General features: G+C 34.0%; 1 protein-coding gene across 1 annotated transcript; it reads left to right on the forward strand.

Annotated features, from left to right (window-relative positions):
- The first annotated feature begins 8,378 nt into the window (after positions 1-8,378).
- LOC109798405 (uncharacterized) lies at positions 8,379-10,003 on the forward strand. Its single transcript, XM_020358663.3, has 2 exons — positions 8,379-8,553; positions 9,170-10,003. Exons 1-2 carry the CDS (start codon positions 8,442-8,444, stop codon positions 9,745-9,747), a joined length of 690 nt encoding a protein of 229 aa, XP_020214252.2. The 5' UTR covers positions 8,379-8,441; the 3' UTR covers positions 9,748-10,003.
- Positions 10,004-22,149: the final 12,146 nt, after the last annotated feature.

Consider the following 22,149-nt stretch of genomic DNA (forward strand, 5'->3'; position numbering starts at 1 on the left):
GTCCACAACTTTAGCTTCAAGTCTCTGGACCCTTAATTTTGCATTCCAGATTTCCACAGCTATAGCTGCAGAACCACAGCTATAGCTGCAACTTTCTGATCTTCTAATTCCTTTCCAGATTTCCACAACTCGAGCTCCAGATCCACAGCTATGGCTGTGGATCTCTACCTTCTAAAATTTTCTGCACAAATGGAGGAAATTCATTAACATTTTGCTACTACTTTTCTACCTTTTCGTATAGCTTAATTCTTCCAATTTAGGGGGTAAAAGAACATATATAAATATCTACAATTACCAAAGAGTACCAGAAGTTGAGTGTAAATGAAGAATAAAAGACACTCATCAATCTACGATTTCAGATCTCATTTTATTCTGTAAAAGCATAAATATACACAACACAATTAATAACAGGCATAAATTTAATTAGCTTGTCAAATATTACACTGATTCAACCAACACAAGATAAATCAATGAAATCAAATTCAATTTTTAGGTTTACAAAAATATCCCAAAACCACCAATAACAATAGCTTCTTGCTAAGTTCACAAATTCCATCCTAAAAAAGTCCTTTTCCAATAACACTGCCATGCAGTAAACAAAAACAGAAAAAAGGAAATATTATTGCTAGATTCTAAATTCTAAACTAAACAATTATAAGAATGGTCGGTGCATGCCTTAGAATATATTATTACTCTTTGAAAAAAGAAAGATATTCATAAGAAACGGCAATACCTTCCTTTATTGACAATGGCAGCCAAATCCGGAAGGCAGGTGGAGAGTATCCTCAACAAATCGCGATACCTCTCCCTTATTCCTAGCAAACACAAGTCAACTAAACCAGTTCATTTTTCAACGAGGTTTCCTATTTTCTAAACTAGTTCTCCATGAATACACGATGAGAGTTGAAATTCAAACAGCGGGAGCAATAATCTGAAACTCACCAACAAACATGGACTGATGAACGAAACTCTTGTACTCGACTAGATTTCGAAGAAGGAGACACCAACCAAGCAACAAGTAGTGATCATGCTTTTTGGCGATGATGCTTGCGAGAGCCTCGGCAACGGGTTGGAAAAGAAGCGCGTCCTGGCTCGCGGTGCAGACTGATGAGGGTGTGAGAACTGAGAGTGCATCAAACCCTAATTTGGCCAAATAACAAAAGCATACATTTTTTTTATTATAGGTTGGTGGGTCAGCCCGGCTCACCACAAGTTTAACTCGGGTGAGCTAGGTTGTAAGTGAGTCGGGTTCAAAATTGACCAGTACTAAAATTTTTAATTTTTTTTTGGCCCAACCCGGCTCGAACCCATGGTGGGCCGGGTTGGCTCATCGGGCTGAGCCCATTTTGACAGCTCTAAGAAAAAGCTAAACAAGAGTTAGCCTTGGGTTTCATTTTTGACTCTTCAACTTGGAGGGGTAGAGTCTAAGACACTCTTTAGCATTCCTAATCGTCTTTCTCAACACCAAAATATGAAATTAGCATAGGTTAGGAAAAAGTTTAGTTACACACTTCAAATCTCTTGTCAGGTTTACTAATGGACAATAAACTTTTTAGATTAAAGGATAAACCAAGACCCCTTAAAATCTATGTTTTAATGATAAAAAAAACATACATTTTTTTAGAAGCATAGAAAAAGTAATGTATAAGAATGCATGTTATCGCATAATATCAACACAAGAAAAATCTTTTGAACGTTTCTCTATTATACTAAACATATTGTCCATCTTTAGAAGAATGCATTTAATTATTGCTTCATTTAATATGTATGATATTTTGATCATATGTTTTAAATGTATACATTAATAAATTGATGGAACAAACTTCTTAGGGATTCGGTACCGCTTTAAAAGACAAGGAACGCTTTTGTCAAGAAAGGACAAGTACCTCAAGGTACAAAAAGTTAGCTAAAAGTAGTTTTGGATTATCATATGTAATAATTCATACGTACCTTTTGTACCTTAAAATTGACAAATAACATCCTTAATTAGATAAAAAAAATAGTTATTTGGTAAAATGCATTAAATGCTTTCATTAATTTAACCAACAAACACTTTTTATACAAAGAAGAAAGATGAAACAAGCCTACAAGAAGAAATTGAAGGATTTGCAATGGTTATCTTTAAGGATACTTATATAAAGAAGCCTAGATGTATAGAAAGAAGAAGAATATTCATTGTGATTCAAAATCTTACAATTCTCTTTGTAAAAACAATCTTTGTACTATATTGTTATACTACATCTTGGTTGTAAGATAAATTGTAGTTAGTTTACCCTTAGCTTAAACTTTATGTTTTAACTTGGAGCTTGAAAAGGCTTTGTATTTAAATAACACTTAATGTATAAATTTTGAAGATGTTTTCTTTTGATAAACACAATTTAACCCACTTCTCTTGTTTGTCTTAGCTCCATAACATTACAACCAAGTTTGTTCTACTGTTACAAAATTTTTCATAATGCAATTCTACCTAAGAGTGTCTCATCTTCATTTATTGCTTTAATTCCCAAAACAAATCATCCAATGTTTGAATGCTTATCGACCAATAGTTGAAGCAATTAAAAGGTAGAAAAAGGTTTCTTTTATTTTGAAAGTAGATTTTGAGAAATCCTATGACTCAGTCAATTGGAGTTTCTTAGACTACATGTTGGGTAAACTTGAATTTTGTTGAAAGTGGAGCAATTAGATTAGGAGATGTATTTGCACTGGCCAAGTCTATGTTATTCTTAATGGTTCATCTACAAATAAAATTCAATTATCAAAAGGTATTAGACAAAGAGACTTGTATGCCCCTTTTCTCTTCTAATAGTGGTTGAGGCATTCATTGGCCTCGTGTGTATGACTTTTGAGTTAGAAAATTTCTCTAAATTTAAATTTATGGAAAAAAAAATCCAATTTTTAATACTAAAAAATCTAAATGATACAATTTTTGTTGGAGAGGCTAGCTAGAATAATTTTTGGGTATTAAAAATTGTTAGGAGATGTTTTGAGTTTGTTTCAAGACTAATAATCAATTTTCACAAAATCAAGTTAATTGGTTTAAATGTAAAAAGAAATTTGCTTGAATTGAATTACTTCTTTTCTACATTGTAACATTAAGGATGTTCCTTTTAAGTCCTTTAGGATTTCAATTGGGGCTAATCCAAGATTGATATATACTTGGCAGCCATTTAACAATACAATAAAAAATAATTTGGCACCTTGGGAAAGGAGACATCTTTCTTTGGGGGGTTAGAATGTCCTGATTAATTCTTTTTTGTCAAGTTTACCTGTGTATCTTTTATTTTTATTTTTTTTGTTCAAGCTAAGAAAGCACATAAAGTTATCATTGGCATTCAAAGGCCTTTGTTATGAGGTGGCAAGGAAGATTCTCAAAAAATAGCTTAGGTTAGATGGAAAAAGTGTGCCAACTAAAAAAGTTAGGAGGATTTGGTATTCAAAACATTGAGATTTTCAATCTTTGCTTACTAGCAAAATGAAGGTGGCATTTTTTTTATTGATATAAAGGTTGTTTTGTATAAATTTATTAGCCTTTAGATATGTTCTTTTGTCATAGGTTTGGTTAGAAGCAAATTCCAACCTATGAGCCTATTTTATTTGGTGGAGGGATATTTGTTTTGTGCACAACAAGTGTGTGGCTTCTTGTTGGTTTTCTTCAACTTTTGCTAGAAAGGTGAGAGATGGAAGTTTTTGACATGATGTTTGGATTGGTACAATTCCTTTCACTAGTACAAAAGAGACATTTTACGTCTGTTATTTTGGACTTTTTACGTTGAAAAAAAGTTTGACGTCAATGCGAGAGATGTAAATTTACGTCGAGTGTTTTAGCCGACGTAAAATTACGTCGAACATCCTCCATGTCCGACGTAAAATGGTTGACAAACAAACAAAAAAATAACCTCAATTCGTGAACACGTCCGAAAAATACCCAAATGCTTCAATCCAATCGGAGAGATAGCTCCAAAATAAAAAATGGGTCTTGCCGCCGTGCATCGTGAATGGAAAACACCGAAACGTCTCGCACTACTGTCGCCAAAAATTGCCAGAGAGAAAAACAGTGTCAAAACACTCGCATGCAGGAATGAAACAACATTTTTACATAGAAAGATCAATACACGCATGAAAACACTAATCTTAATCCATGAAAACGCCTAAATGCTTCAACCCAAATTGGAGAGATAGGTTCAGAATCAAAAATGGGTTTAGCAGTCGTTGTCGTTGCCGCTCACCATTGTCGTCGTTGCTCACTGTGACCAGAAAACACCCAAAGGTCTCATACCATTTTTGTCGAAAATCGCTAGAGGAAAACAATGGAAAAACACTTGCGCATACGAAAAAGACGAAGGTGTTGGGGGGAATAAAACAACTTTTTTACGTCAGGCCAAAAGGGGTCCGACGTAAAAATTAAAATCTACTATACTTCATATCCATCGCGTATTTTTTACGTTAGGTATTTTTATAATCGACGAGAAAACGCTGACGTAAAAGACTGATTTTCTACTAGTGTTTGAAAGATGCTTATTTTAGGTTATATAAAATCTTTAATGAGAAGGAAGCCTTTGTTGCCAACTTTTGGGAATGGATAAATGAAATTTGTGGTGCTAAAAATGGAAGTGGATGAGGGAATTTCTTTTTCTAGGAGCAAGAAATCTAATTGGATTTCTCAAATTTATTGCCTTCTATTTCGCTTGTAAGAGATAAGGCTAATGAATGAAATTGGAAGCTTGATAAATATCATTTTTTTTTTCTGTAGAATTTGCACATACCTTTCTGGTTCATGAACAAATGTCTAAAGGAGCCACAACTTATCAACCAGAATATTCAACAAGTTTTGGCATACGTTGAACCCTTCGAAGGTTTTGTTGTTTTTATGGAGGTTGCTACTTGACAAGTTACCCTCATGCTTTGCCTTGGTTGGAAGGTGTCATTCAAGATGTGTTGGAAGTTAAAAGCATATTTTGCAATCTATTTGAGGAAATTGGTAATCACTTGTTCTTTTCTTGTTTTGTTGCTATATAAGTTTGGAGATCTTTATATGGTTAGATTGATTTTTCTACTTTCATCTCTAATTCTTTGATTATGGTAAATCACACTATCTACAATATATATAGTGAGTTGATAAAAGAAAAGATAAGAAAAAAATATTAGATGATTCTTTGGCATGCTATAAATTGATATTGATGAGAAATAATATTATTTTTCAAAATAAATCTTTTGATTTGTTTAATTTGATGGACATTCTTAAACTTCATTATGGTTTTATTTAATTTGGTGTATTAATCCAATGGGGTGGTTAATTTCCATCACTATGTAACTTTTGGTCCTCTTTTACTTGACTAGACTATACATACAGGTTAAAGTACTCCTAGTAAGTAGTCTGATTAATTTGATTTTACTTATAAAAAAAGTAAAAATAATTATTGTGGTCGGTGCATTAAATACTAAAATCAATAACTTTAATTGGTAAAACATTACAACTTTTACCCTAAAATAGCTAGCATTACAAAGTTTAATCCCCATACAAAAGTATACAAATATATATTCAACCAAAACATTCCCTCTATATGATGGTAACAAACAAATTAACCAAAGTATCAGTGAAAAACCAAACCAAGAATGGCCAGAGCAGACACTTCCTCTTTTTATGTATTATAACCGATAACAGATGGGATCCGGTTTGTTGAAAAACAACTACTTAGAAATAGAATTTTCTTTTGGTACATTACTTAGAAATAGAATTGTCACTATAGTTTCTTTTACGTACGTGAAATAATAATAAACCAAAAAAGTGACATATAAAACATGGGTTGTTATTTTTGCATGAGAATTGTACCTCCATGTGGTTCTTTGTTGAATCACAAGTGATCGATTGGTGTGAGACAGATAATATATATGTCGCTTTCTTGCCAGCTTTCCCAGGCTGTCATTCTCACAATAACACGTGCTTCTCAGCTTGTTACTATGGTTTGTTTAATAAACTTATCAAGAAACACCATTAAAAGAAAAAATAAAATTAGTTTACACATAAATTAAAATTAGTTTATATATAAGTTAATTTATAAAAATTCTCTCTAGCTAATTAACTTATTTAAAGTATTATTTTTAATTTAAGAATAAGTTAGTTTTAACTTATATATAAAGAAACTTGCTATAATTTTTTTTTATTATTTTTCTCTCCTAAAAAATATTTATGAAGAAATTTTTCCACACAAATTATATCATATCTTACTTATTATACACGTACTTTTATTATATATCACAACATGAAATACCTAATTCCCCTCTTTTTGACTTCATTTATGGACTTGAATTATTATTTTTTTTGGCAGTTTCGTATAACTACTTTTGCATGAGAAAATTCAATCTAGTACTTAGGTTTCGTACAAATCAGACCGTATTTGCATCTCCAGAGGCTAGAGATTTTGTTACGTACCGCTACCTAGAATTGAAGAACCTGCGCAGATCGGTTACTGGCTACAATAGAATGTTTACATATAATAAAGGTATCAGTCACCTGGGATGAAAATCTTCTGTCTCCAATTCCTGTCTCTAAACCCTGTCCTCCAATCATAAATTGCCATCTCAATTAAATTGCCACATCATTACTTTTAATTTTAATTTTATTTTAAAAAAAATGTAACTGATCCATCAGGGCTATGCACCCCACGCACAGGCGTGGGCACGTGATCGAAGAACCCACCATGCTCGTCGTACGTGATGAGGAACAGGGCCAGGTTCCACTGCGGGCTCGCCCCAGCCACGACGACGATGATTTCTGGCCACCGTATCTCAAACTCAACGACTCGCCGGAGCTCAACCCGCTGCCACCACTCCCGCGTCACAAATGTAGCCTTCTTCCTCCTCCACCGCCACCGCCGCGCTCCCTCCGCCGTCGCCCACGACAAGGCCTCCGGATCGGACAGCCTCCGCCTCTTCCCGCCCTCCGACGCCGCCGAAACGAAACCCCCCGCACGTGTTCGATCGTGTTTTGTTGAAGCAAGAGAACGCCGTGACGGCGCTGGCGGTGAACCGTTCGGCGGCGGTGGTATACTGCGGTTCCTCCGACGGGTTGTTGAACTTCTGGGAGCAAAATTTGGTTACACTTTTTAAAAATAAAAATAAAAAATAACTGCAATGACGTGGAAATTTAATTGAGATGGCATTTTATGATTGGAGGGACAGGATTTGGGGACAGAGGTTTGAGACAGAGGATTTTGATCCCAGTCACCTGATGGCAAAAATCACGAAAAGAACGTTTATACTGTTTTTGGATACGTGTTCCCTAATCACGAAAAGATTAAGTCTCACATTCTTAATTAACATAAGATTTAATAATTAAGATTAAGTTTTATTAATTAAACATTATATCTTTATGGTTGATTAATTTGTCTTCAATTTGATATAAATAATCATATAATATCACCTAAAGTTAATGGTTAATTTTATGAATTTATTTTTGAAAGTGAAATAAGTTTTTAAGAAGGTTTACATTATGTACTCACATAATAATTATATTTAAATATATTTTTAATTTTTTAAATTTGGAATAAGTTTAGTTTTGGTTACTCAAATTTAAAATTAATCTTTGAGAATTAATGATAAATTTAGTTAAATTTTATAATAATGATTAAATTTAATATATGATATTTTTACTAATACGAATACTAATATTTAAATTTTGTATAATAATTTAGTAACATGTGAGTTTTGTTTGAAAGTTTCACCAACAATATTTTAAGTATAGAAATAGAAATATAAATTATTTTCAAATTAAAAAATAATTTTAAATTAAAAGAACTAAAAACAAGTTTACTTTATATTTAAAAAATTAAAAATATATTTAACCCTAATAATATTATCATTTCAAGTGGTTCTGTGTCCACTCCATTTTATCACAAGGAAAAGATATAAATCAGTTGATCTGTCCTCATTTCATTACCAAGAGAAGACGTATATATATATATATATATATATAGATAGATGCAGTTCACCTTTAATTCTATAGTCTTCACATAGCTATATACTTAATAAAAGAAATTATTAATGATATGAAATTTGCCATGCCTGTTTAAGTTTGAACCTATATATATATTCCCTAGTTTTTTTACGCAATTAATTAATATTCTTCTAACACCCCGAAAATGAAAAGACGTACGCAACCTAATTTGTGAGGCTCATTAATTAATAGGGTCACAGCACTATTCTCAGCGGCAAAAACGGTGTTAATCACCATTGATTCATGAACACCCCCAACTACCCATGATGTTCCCTAACTAAATCTATAATCTCATAGTATAGTATATTAAAAAAAATTAGTGGATATGTGACAATGTATCAATTAATGCAGTTAAACCAAGGTTTCTATTATAAATATGCAAGCATGGGGCAAAAGTATCTCAAGCCTTCATACATTCACCTTTTCAGCTTTCATTTGTGTTTTCTCAATGGGAAAACCTTCCACTCAGCAATGCGCATTTTTGCGCTATGGTGTTCCCTTGTTGCTTGTGATCACCTTTTGTTATGCTACTTCTGCTGCAGCAACAACTGAAGTTTCAGGTTTGTGGTTTGTACTTTTTGATTCCTATAAATAAAGTTGATCAGTAATGATGAAGTTAGTGACTGATATATATTTTCACAAATTTATGATTTGTTTTGTAAATACACATAATATCTATTGTTATTAAGCGATCTAGTTTGGTTGATTCAACATGATGCTTGAGTTGTTGTTATGTATAATCTTCATTTCTTGTAAATACAAATAAATTTCTCATGTGAATACTTGCTGAAATTTAGTTTCAGATTGAATGTTGACATATGCCTTATTAATACTGATGAAGTGTCTTAATTTAAATAATTTCTTTCTACAATTTCTTTTTCAATTTTAAAAGTATTTTAAATTTTATTCCTATGATTTTATCCAATATAAAATAGAATATTCCTCATTTACAATGAAATATCTAATATTATATTTGATTTAGTTTTTTTTAAAATAAACTTTACTTAAATGTAAAAATTACACATAAAATGCACACAAAAAACATTCTAGTCATGCTAGTTTTTATCCAATTAAAGGTTTTGTTTTCATCAATACAATATGAAATTAAAATTAATTAATTTATAAATAGTATGTGTGTGTTTATCTCACATTCTTTTGCTTTTGTTGATTATCTAGGGAACACACTGAGCACAAATGGGAAGCTGGTAAATGAAGAGCTGACAAAGACAAACCTAAATGGACATGATGAAGAAGAAAAATTCAAAGGACTTTTTCATCATAAACCATTTTTCAAGAAACCATTTCCAATTATTAAGCCAGTACCAAAACCATATCCCATTGTTAAGCCAATTCCAAAACCAATTCCCGTTGTTAAGCCAATTCCAAAACCAATTCCTGTTGTTAAGCCAATTCCCATTGTAAAACCAATTCCCATTGTTAAGCCAATTCCAAAACCAATTCCTGTTGTTAAGCCTATTCCAATTCCAGTGTATAAGCCTGTACCAAAGCCTGTTCCCATTGTTAAGCCTATTCCTATTCCTGTATACAAACATGTTCCCATTTATAAGCCAATTCCTGTTTTCAAGCCAGTACCAAAACCAGTTCCTATCATCAAACCTGTGCCAAAGCCTATTCCATTTGTTAAACCTATTCCTAAACTTCCACTTCACCCCAAATTTGAGAAACCACATCTACCACATTTCCCACTTCATCATCACAAGCCAATCATTCATAAGCCAATTCCAACTCCATAAGATTATTGTTTAGAATATTTCTACATATTCTATAAACTATGATCACTACTGGAACGTTATCCATTGTATTTACAGTATAGCTACGCCTGTTCTAAGACAAAGCTGGCGTTTCTATAATCCTATATATCGTACTCAACTTCTGCATTGTATTAGAATATTTTGCTCAATAATGTTCTCTCTCAGCTTTGCCATTGTAAATCAATTCTACGTATTAATTATTCCAAGAATGGAAATTATTCTCTATTTTCGGTTTAAATACTATTAATATTTGTTTTTTTTTAATATTTTCTGTGACTCCATTTTAAGCAAGGCTACTCGTACAAATTAAAATTAATCCTACACAATTATGACACGATATATTGTAGGCTTTTTTATTTTAGCTCGCAGAAGTTTCTGTACTTAAAGTCTTTAAATTAATACCATTTATCATTATCGTTATTTAGTGAAATTGGGCTCTTTATTTTATTTTTCGTGAATTGTGTCTCCTTTGTATGTACAGCTTTAATATATCTGTTAAATTAACACTATGTATTTTATTGAAACGTTAATGTAACAGAAAAATATTGATGTGGATGCAAGATGTCACATTTCCATTTTAGTTAATATTAAATGTTAAGTTAAAATATGAATTAAAATTACAAGATTAAAATAGATCAAATTTGCGAAAAGAAAAAAATAGAAGAACTAAATTTGTAAATTGACCTAATAGAGAGACAGAAAGAAAATGCAATAAAGTTATTATAATAAAAATTATTGTTAAGAATGTTAAAGGTGAAAGTAAAAGAATTTAACCAACCCTAGCTCTTATTCTTTAACTAATCTAGATGTCCTCCAAGGAGGGTGCATGAATTTTGGAATCGAAATCTACACTCGTACGATCGATATATATATGCAATGAAATTAAGCCATATCTCGAATATGTAAATGGAATATTTTTAGTCCAGTCTTGCAAAATAATACGAAATCAATGAAATCATCTGTTTCTAATTAGGTTTTTTTTTTTTTTTTTTAAATACGCACATAATTATGTATATCACTGAAGTTTTTGACTAACTGTATGTTTCACATGGAAAATACCTCCCACCCAATATTAAATTCAACTTTGGTGAATATATCTATTCATTGAGATTTTTTGACAGTTGGTGTCAGAAGTATAATTCTTTTGATAAGTCTATTGATTTATAGTTTGACAAGTCTTAAATTAAAATAAATACTATTAAGTTTTAACAAATCATTAACTTAACAATTATTGGTTCTTTGTCTAATAACTTTAAAGAGTCATCTTTTATCTACCATTTTTTAATTACCAAAAGAAAAATATGAGAAATACTTCGTCAGATGAATTATATTGTACGTATTTGACACTAAAATCGTAATGCAAGCGTGCTTGATTTAATTTCCATCATTTTGTTACTATTTTACATTTTTTTTACTTAACTTTTGTCCAATAAAATTATACAAACATGCATGCGACTTCATATTAAACTTGTAGGAAAAATCTTCATTCTAATTAGTTGATCTCCATTCGTAAATATGTTTAATAGATAGGGGGTATTTACGGTAAGATTTGGTTTGATTTTTATCTTAATATAATCACACAAAAAATTAAATATAATTTTTTTTAGTTTCAATTTAATGAAATACGAAATTTGAACCGAATTAATTCAAAACAATCTTTTGCAATTTAAGTTGGTTCAATTTTTGTAAAGTATCAAAATACTAAAATATTTTTGTCACTTAAACACCAATTCTTCTTTGATTATTTTAGTAAAAGTATTTCTTTGATATAAGTTTAGTTATCATATTAAATATTTTCTCATATATATAGTTTGTCACTTAAAAATAATTATTTTCAACTATTATAAATAATTCATAATTTTTCATTCTAAAAATCAATTTAGTAACTCACAATTTTCTAAAATATTTTTTAAATATTATAACATATATTTGGATAGAGAAATACTTGTTATATTATGTGTTAATTTTGTATACCTGCACAATGCATTTGGAAAAAAAATTACAAATAAATTGATAACTAATTAAGCAGATACTTGTGAATGTATGAGTAATTTTTTACCTATTTATATACGGAGTAGATATGGTAATATGCATATCGACAAATACCTACCGAATAAAATTACTTATATATCTATATGTTTGTCTTGCATTTTTTATATATTATTTTTTATATTTATGCAAAATTAACTTTAAATGTGAGTTCAAAAATAATTAATGTCGATTGTTTATCTTTAATATTTAAATATAATTAGTGTCAAATGCTTTCTTATAATTAGTGTACTATCCGTATCGTTAGGCCGAACTTGAGCTCGGCATAACAGCGTAGATTGACATCGGATGCGCACCACATGACATCGGTCAAGACAAAGACCCACTATCAGAATAGGTCATAATCGATCTCAGGCTCAAGGCCCAAATAAACCCTAATTCACACTGAGGTACGTGCATTACTTATACGAGACCCCTACACTCACAAACACTAACTTTAGCATCAGAGTCTCTTTTGTAGGTACCACCCCCACTTCGGATTAGCGGACGTACCAATAAAGGAGGCTCACCAATCTTGCCCAGCAGATCGTCCTCTACGGCAGATCTCCGGTAAGAACATTTGGCGCCCACCGTGGGGCCGATCAGGACATCTCTTATCGGCCATGCTTATGTTTTCACCCGAAGCCATAGTAGACGGGCAACAGACGACCTAGATCACGCAACAAGAATGGAAGGCGAAGCGACATTGAGGCAGCTGATCGAGCAGGTCGATCAAATGCGGCAACAACATGTTGTGGACTTGGAGGCGACCCATAGGTCTACGGCACCCCTCTGATCAGCCCCCTCCACCAAGCAATCAAAACGAGGAAGAGGGGCACTCGATTTCCCAACCATCGACTGCACCCAAGGCGGCGACCCATAGGTCTACGGTACACCGGTCACACGTACCAAAAAACAGGTCAGATCATGAAGTCAACAATGCACCTGCCCAGGCACCAGGGCACAGGGCGAGCATCTGCCGCCATCCTTTTGTTGACGGCATTATGGAGACGCCCCTTCCCTTTTGATGGAAACCTCTCAACATCGACCGCTATGATGGCACCACCGACCCAGATGAGCAAGTCGATCTGTACGTCACGCAGGTAACACTAGTACAAAAATGAATTTTAGAATCGGGGTTTTAAAATCAGTCATAAGGTAGCCGATTTTAAAAGTGATGCGGTGGAAATTTTGTAAATAATGGCATTACTTTTAAAATCGGCTACCTTATGACCGATTTTAAAAGTCTCTAATGCTACTTTTAAAATCGGCTCTTCAATAGCCGATTTTAAAAGTGCTACTTTTAAAATCGGCTCTCAAATAGCCAATTTTAAAAGTGCTACTTTTAAAATCGGTCATAAGGTAGCCGATTTTAAAAGTGACGCGGTGACAATTTTGTAAATAATGGCATTACTTTTAAAATCGGCTACCTTATGACCGATTTTAAAAGTAGCACTTTTAAAATCGGCTATTAAAGAGCCGATTTTAAAAGTAGCATCAGAAACTTAATTTACACTCTACGGTCATTCTCCCTTCCCCTCCATTCTGTCATCTTTGGCTCCATATATTCTTTAGATTAAGTCTACAAATATATTCTTCTCTTTACTTTGTTGGGCTCTCATCTAAAGTGTCCAGCTTCATATATTCTTCTTGGAAGGTAACATTCTCTTCTCATGTATGTTATTTCGTTGATGCTGGGCGACTTTTGAAATTGAAATGGCCCGTTCTACAAGCAGAACAAGGCGTTTTGGGGCCGTTCCAGACTAAAGTTTTAAGTATTTTTTGGATTCCGGAATGGCCTGTTCCGGTTTAGGAACGGCCCATTCCAAAGTGGGTGCCTTTATAATTTTTTTTTTGACTCATCATTGCTTTATATAGACAAATTAGGTACCCAACTTAGAAAATTAGAGACCTTGTATGTATGTGTTATATATTTGTATTTTATTAATAATTTGTCATATAATTAATGTCTACCTAGTAATTTAGTGTTTAGAAAAATTAGGTGCTTTATTTGATTTTTATAAATTAATATGATGTTATATTTATGCACATATTGAGTGAACCTTAGTTTCCCATTTGAAATTTAATATAAATGATTAAAATAGTGAGATTAACATTCATGGTCTATGTTTTTTTTTTATGAAGAACAAAAGTTATGGATAAAAGTTGGTTATTGAATCGAAGTTGGATACATGCATCACGTATAAGTGATGAGTATGAGACTGGAGTAGAATATTTTATTGAATATGTAATACGAAATGCTAATGATGATATGAATGGAAGGTTTTTTTGTCCTTGTGTTAATTGTTGTAATGCAACTCGCCTAGAACTTGATGTTATAAGAGAACATCTTTTGTGTGATGTATTTCTTAAGAATTATACACGTTGGATATGGCATGGTGAAAGGTTGACATTCAAAGTGTATCAGTCGAAACTCAAACTCAAACATTTACACAAGAGACAGATATGGATGATCGGTTAGAGGAGATGCTTCCTGATGTGGGTCCAGAATCATTCAAGCGTGCACATATGTATTAAACTATGTGCAACGATTTGGACAAGCCGTTGTATCCAAACTGTACAAAATTCACAAGACTTTCAACGATATTAAGATTGTTCAATTTGAAGGCAAGAAATGGTTCAGATGATGGAACAAGTCCTAAATACCTTCCTTCAATGGCCTTATAAGTTGGTAAAAGTGATATCCACGGAGGTAAGTTATTTAACTATTTAATTTTAACTTGGTGTTATTTTATTATAATGTAGTATAACATTATTTGTGTACTTTATTTAATAGGATGTTGTTGTCCCACCAAAGGCTATGCTTAACCATTCTACAAATCTAACTCTGATAAAAAGGCTATGAAGATTGGTTGCGGATATGGAAGATGACAATCAACCCAAACAGGTCCCTTGGGCTCCTGAAGTGTTTGGCTTCTGTAGTAATGTCCCCTTGTATATAAGCCAGAGCGACATATCAGAGATTACAAACGAGCACTGCATGCTGAACATATCAATTTTGCAATTGTGGTTATTGTAAGTATTATTTGAATTAATTTGAATTATGTTTTATTGCTTTTTCTAACTTTATTTCTAACCTTGTAGATTTATCCATAAATTGAGTGTGGATAAAGGGAATGATCACATTTATGGATTTTTGGAACCCGAGTTAATCCAAAAAATTGGGAACAAGATAGAAGAAATTCAAGCTTACATCCAAAATTGGATGTCTGACTCAAATAAAAAAGTTTACTTAGCTCCTTATTTTTCTAAGTAAGTCTATTTGTATATAATTGATTATAAATTTTTAAAAAATGTATTATTACTGATAGTTTCTCAATACAGTTCTCATTGGCAACTTCTGATTATTTGTCCTATGGACAATATATCTGTATGCATTTGTTCGATGCACAAACCTCCTCCTGCAGACTTTAAACAATTATTAGATAAGTAAGTTGTTTTAAAAAAACTACTTTATTTTATTTATCATTACATTTTATTTTAAAATATAATAATGATGTCCTTTTATCATTAGGGCTATGGAAGGATACCATATACTTAAAGGTTCAAAGTTGAAGAAAAAAATGCTTTGGGTCTCTCTTAAAGTAAGTTATTTTATTTTAGTAATGATATTTTTTCTAAGGTATTTTTTTTGAATTACCATTACTACTAAAATTGGTTTTTATATTCTTTTTGTAGTCTCATAAGCAAAAAGGAAACTATGAGTGCGGATACTATGTAATGAAGGCAATGCATACTATTGTTGATTCACAAATAGTATCTAGGTGGACTGAAGTACGTTTTAGAATTTTGAAAATTTTTATTTTTAAGTTTGCATTTTATCATGTTTTAAGAGTTATTTCTAATTGTTCTAAATTTTCTTAACAAATATTTATAGATCGATCACCATTGTCACTAGAAGATATAAACACCATTAGGGAGCAATGAGCTACATTTTTCATTGAAACATTGGCTAGCTACGAGTTATGTTTATAGTTTTACTCATTTTGTAGTTTAGGATGCATAATAATTTGTAAGTTACTTTGATTACATATATGGTTGACATTTACCAACTCTTATCATTTGTATGTAATTTGATCTATTAAAAATATATGAATTGTCTGGTATTTCATTAATTTACAGGTTTTGTTCAGGAATCCTCCTAAAATAAGTCAAATATTTTAAAAAAAATTAACCACTTTTAACATCGGTCATGCCATAACCGATGTTAAAAGTTAGACTTTTAACATCGGTCACGTATGAGCCGATTTTAAAAGTTAGACTTTTAAAATCGGCTCATGCATGACCGATGTTAAAAGCCCCACCTTTTAAAATCGACTATTTTAAAATCAGTCAGAGAACCGATTTTAAAAGTAAAAAATGACCGATTTTAAAAGTATTTTTTCTACTAGTGTAAACCTATACACTAACGATGATCCTATTCTATGTAGGGTTTTTCTGACCTCGCTCAAGGGATCGACACTCACCTGCTATACTCAATTGCCAGTGGGATCGGTCAATAACTTTGACACTCTGGTGAGACGATTCACGACGTAGTACGCGACAACTTGGCCTCATCACATCACATCACATCCGCCGCCTTGGCCAGCCTCAGACAGGGCGACGATGAACCTTTGAGGACGTTCATGGAGCGCTTTGCCAGCATCTCGGTCAAAATCTGCAACTTGAATCCTGAAGTCGCCTTGCACGCCATGCTCATGGCGCTCAAGCCAGGACCTTTCATCGACAGCTTGTGTCGGCGACCTCTCCTGGACATGGACAAACTCCGTGCCCGAGCTGCAGGGTACATTCAGATGGAGGAGCACACTGCTTTTCATGACCAAGTTCGCGGAAAACCACTGGGAAAGCCAGATCATGGCCACAAAGACAAATTAAAGGTCACTAACGATAACCAATTCAAGAAGGCTGCTAGGGCAAACAAAGGAGGGAGGTATGACTTCTACACCCCCCTAAATGCGCCCCGAGTACACATCCTGAAAGAGGCCAAAAACACCAATCTGATCACTCTGCCACCGCCTAGGCACAGTCCCAATAGTGCAGACAAATCCAAGCATTGCCGATACCATAGAAACTATGATCACACAACCGAGGAATGTTGCACACTCAAAGATCGCATCGAGGAACTCGTCCAAGGAGGGCACCTTGGAAAATACGTCCAACGGCAGCAATCTCATAGAAGAGGCTACCACGGACGAGGACGAGGACGAGGCCGAGGTTCTGGGGCTCGCACAGATCAACCCTCCGGATCTCAGCAAAACACCAGCGGAGCAGTGCAGGCCGAGGTAAGTCATGACATAGAAATGACTCCTTTACATGGAGTCATCAATACAATTGCAGGTGGTTTCGCAGGAGGAGGCTCTAGTAGCTCGGCGCGCAAAAGACACTTGCGGAGCATCAACAACATCCATACTGTCACCTCAGTCCCGCACCACAACTCACCACCCATCACCTTCACGGATGACGACTACACTGGCATTTGTCCAAACCAGGACGATCCCATGGTCATCTAGTGGAAGTAGCTAACTGGAAGGTCCACAAGATGTTGATCGACCAGGGAAGCTCGGCTGACGTCCTATACTGGCCGACATTCCTAAGGTTAGACATTCCCCACTCCCTCATTCAACCTCACACAAAGCCCCTAGTCGGTTTTGCAGGAGAGCGAGTCTACACCCGATGGTACATTGACCTGTTAACAACCTTTGGGACTCCTCCCGACTTAAGGAGAATCATGGTCAGATACCTCCTCGTTGAGGCCAACACATCGTAAAACATCATCATCGACAGGCCGACATTGAACCAGCTGGGAACTGTGGTGTCTACCCCGCACCTAATGATGAAATTCCGAGGGACCAATGGGAAAATCATCTCAGTCAGGGCAAATCAGATGATAGCCCGACAATGCTATACCGAAATCCTGAAGGTCTCGCCATCAGAAGAATGCCACCGAGGTGACCCCCCTACGGTAGCTCACATAGGCCAGGTTGAAATCACTGACCTGGACCCAAGGTCGGAATCCCATGACGAACGGCCAAGTCCCATCGACGAGCTCGACGACCTTCAAGTTGAAAAACTCCATAGACAGTGTAGGAAGATAAGCTGACAGCTAAACCCAGAGTTGCGGCAGCGGCTCATAGAAGAGATCTCCAAAAATACCAACCTATTCGCATGGTCAAGCACCGATATGCCAGGTATTGATCCTAACCTCATCTGTCACAGGTTAGCCATCCACAAGGAAGCTAAGCCGACCGCTCAGAGAAAGAGAAAAGTCAGAGGGGAAAGACGCGATGCCATCATCACTGAGACACAGAAGTTGCTGAATGCAGGCTTCATCCGCGAAGTCAGATACACCACGTGGCTGGCGAACGTGGTACTAGTCAAAAAGAACTCGGGGAAGTGGCGTATGTGTATCGACTATACCGACCTCAACAAAGCATGTCCCAAAGACTCATACCCCCTACTGAGCATCGATAGATTGGTTGACGGCGCCTCTGGGCACGCCCTCCTTAGCTTCCTCGACGCATATTCCAGGTACAATCAGATCATGATGTATCCACCAAATGAGGAGCACACAACCTTCATCACCGATCACGCCAACTTCTGCTATCGCGTGATGCCTTTCGGCCTCAAAAATGCTAGATCCACTTACTAGCGTTTGAGGGATAAAGTCTTCCAACACCAAATTGGGAGAAATATAGAGGTGTATGTAGACAACATGGTTGTCAAGACATTGTCAGCCGAGGCTCATGCCACCGACCTGGCCGAGGTGTTCAGCCAAATCTGGAAACACAACATGCGCCTGAACCCAGAGAAGTGCATTTTCGGCATCCAGGGAGGAAAATTTCTTAGCTTTATGATCACCAGCAGGGGAATAGAAGCCAACTCGGAGAAATGCAAAGCCATCATACAGATGCAAAGTCCCTAGACCCTCAAGGACATCCAACACTTGGCAGGAAGGTTAGTCTCTCTTTCTCGCTTCATCCCCAGGTTGGCAAAGAAAGAAGGGCCCATCTTCACCATACTACGAAAGCCAAGGAACTTCGAATGGACTGACCAATGCGAAGAAGCTTTCAAGAGCTTCAAAGTTTTCCTCACCACCCCATCAATCCTTCAGAGGCCGGATCATCACTCCGACCTCCTCCTCTATCTGGTCGTGGTAGAAGGTGCAATCAGCGCTGTAATAGTACAAGAGCACCACAAAATGCAAACGCCCATTTACTTCATGAGCCGAGTCCTTCAAGACACGAAGAAGCGATATCAAATGATCGAGAAGCTGGCATTAGCACTCGTCACCGCAGCTCGGTGGCTCCGACCTTACTTCCAAAGTCACCAGGTGGTCGTGAAAACTGACTACCTGATTAAGCAGATACTGAGAAAACCAGAACTCACCGGACGCATAATAGCATGGTCAGTAGAGCTATCCGAATTTGACATACCCAATATGAAAGGCGAGGCCCCTTGAAAGCTCAATGCTTAGCAGACTTTGTGGCTGAACTCATAGCACACATTATCATCATCTCACATATCATCATTCATTAACGTCTCAAATGTTGCACACAACATTGTCCAGTCAAACATCAACATTTCATACCACATCATGCACAACCATCTCATATCACATATAGGCATAAAGTCTCAAGTACAAATTCTTACAAGCATAATTTTAACTCTTCATCATAGCATACTCATACTCGTTCACAAATATCTCCTCCCAAACTTTTTCTTTATTAACTTGATATTAGTATTTCAAACCATTCTCAAGATTAAGCCATTAAAGGATAAAATAACTCACCATTATTACTCACAAAATATCTATTCCTATCTTAAGCTTCTATGACAATACATGGTCTAAACACGATATTTAGAGTATGTTTATGATATGAAGTTGATCTAAATTTTATTGGAAAGGTAAGACAATTATCTAGAACTTCTATGTTGAGTTCAAGAGTTAATTTTATTATCTATTATTTTTAAAAATTACAAATTTGTAATGTTTAAGCCTAAATCCAACATCTCTTGACATTTGCTCACTAATTTGATCATATATTGAGTGTTAGACCTTTTTTTTGGGTGATTTTAAAGTCATTGGAAAGCTAGCATCCAAGGCTACAACCTTTATGAATATCATTAAACTTAATTTGGTTATTTAGGTATCTTCAAAAGGCTTACAAGATACAAATATTACTTTTTGTGCTCTAAAAGTGAAGCTCATTTTCTAATTAACTCGCATATCTTGATCAATTTTTAACATTGTTTTGTGTGATTCTTGAGTCTAAAATATAGTCCGAAATGTCTACTTTTTATCCCAACAAATATAACTCTATTTGGTTAATAACAAAGAGAAATTATCTAATTACTAATGAATATTTATACGAATTTTTTTTATATAACAAAGCACAACTTTCACCATCAAACAAATTACTAACAACTATTAAATATTAATAAAATAGGTTCAATCAACTTTTAATATGTTTTAAACAAAATAAGAAGAAAAAAATATGTTTCCATAACATATTCAAACACATAACATTCAAATCTTTAAAAATCATCAATTTTGAAATAAAATCCTAACCCTCAAATAGCCAAACATATGACATGTGGTAAACTTACATCGTTGTTCATGAAAATCATCATCATTCACCATCATACAACCACAACAATATATCCATGTCAATACTTATATTATCAAATGTATACCAAAATACATCCTAAAGATGCTTAGAGATCATCTCACTACCCATACCCTTCATATGCACCCGCAAAATAAGACAATCTCACTCCCTCTCTTACCTCAAATTATGATCTCCAAGGCACAAACACAACTCCTCATCATCTTAATTTGTAGCTACACCATATATGCAATCCCCTCATCGTCTTTGTAGCTGCATTACCACGCTCATTAGGTTTCTCTTTTAGGGTTTTTTCTGCATACGATCATAGAGTTTAGAACTAAGGTGAAATCTGAGCTAACCCTCTTCCTTTCACTTTTAATAAGACTTCAGATTAGGCTTAAGAGTCCAAACTCAAAACTCCTCTCCAATCCACCATTTATCTCTATTTTATTTAATTTAATGACATAGAATATAAATATTATTTAACAATTTTATTTTATTTATTTTGAAAAACAAGGTATTACAAAAATTGGTAACGAAATAGAAGAGAAAAAAATTGCATGTTTACAAATATTGTATGATATGATTACTTAATATCATTTTTATTCGGATCTTATTAAAATTCAAAATAAATTTTTTAAGTAGTTTTTGGAAAATATATTTTATTTAAAAATTAGAAATCAGTTTTAATTTTCAAAAATGTTAATTATAAAAAAAATATATTATAACTAATGTTGGTAATTAATTCATAATAGGATTATTTATTTCATTTATAATACCAATAAAGACAGATTTAGTTGAAAAATTACTATATATTGAGACGAAACTCCCAATCTTTTGAGAATTTGACGCGTTTCATTTGAATTTCTGTGAATTTTACACTCTCATCTAAATCTATTTGTGAATTTGTTTTATATATATATATATATATATATATATATATATATATAGGGAGCATATCAAGTGAGAGGAAATTTATTATGAGAGATGAGAGGGTTAAAATATAACCCTTATATATATATATTGTAATTATTTATTTCTTTAATTCGCTTTTCATGTAATTTTATTAGAATCTTTACCCTGTGTACAGTCAAACTGGTATGAACTTCGAAAAGCCATGTTGTGTTCGAAGCTTCCTAATAGTTTGATGCATATATATATCTTCTCCAGAACTGCTATACGGTGCAAATTAAAATAATGTTGCATGAAAAGAGAGTAGAGAAGAAAAGGGAATGGCTGAATAAAATGATTTTATTATGCTCAATAATCAACTTCTACAAGCCTCTACACACTTATATACAATAAGGGTTAGTCATAATAACCCCAAAACAGAATCACTAGTGCAAAAATTGGATTTAAAATCGGAGTTTTAAGATCGGTTATAGGATAACCGATCTTAAAAGTGATGCGGTGGCAATTTTGTAAATAATATGAACATTTTTAAAATCGGTTAAAATTTAACCGATTTTAAAAGTACTTTTAAAATCGGTTATTTTATGACCGATCTTAAAAGGTATGTCTGGCACAACTTTTAAGATCGGTTCAAATATAACCGATTTTAAAAATTATTTTTAAAATCGGTCACAATTTAACTGATTTTAAATCATGTATTTTTTACTATTTTTAAGATCGGTTATATAGGAACCGATTTCGTATGTAACATACAAAATCGGTTCTTAAATAACCGATCTTAAATATCCTTTTCCGTTTCTACAATTTCAGCTTT

This window comes from Cajanus cajan, chromosome 8 (assembly GCF_000230855.2).
Source record: "Cajanus cajan strain Asha chromosome 8, NIPB_CcT2T_4, whole genome shotgun sequence".
Taxonomy (NCBI): Eukaryota; Viridiplantae; Streptophyta; class Magnoliopsida; order Fabales; family Fabaceae; genus Cajanus; species Cajanus cajan.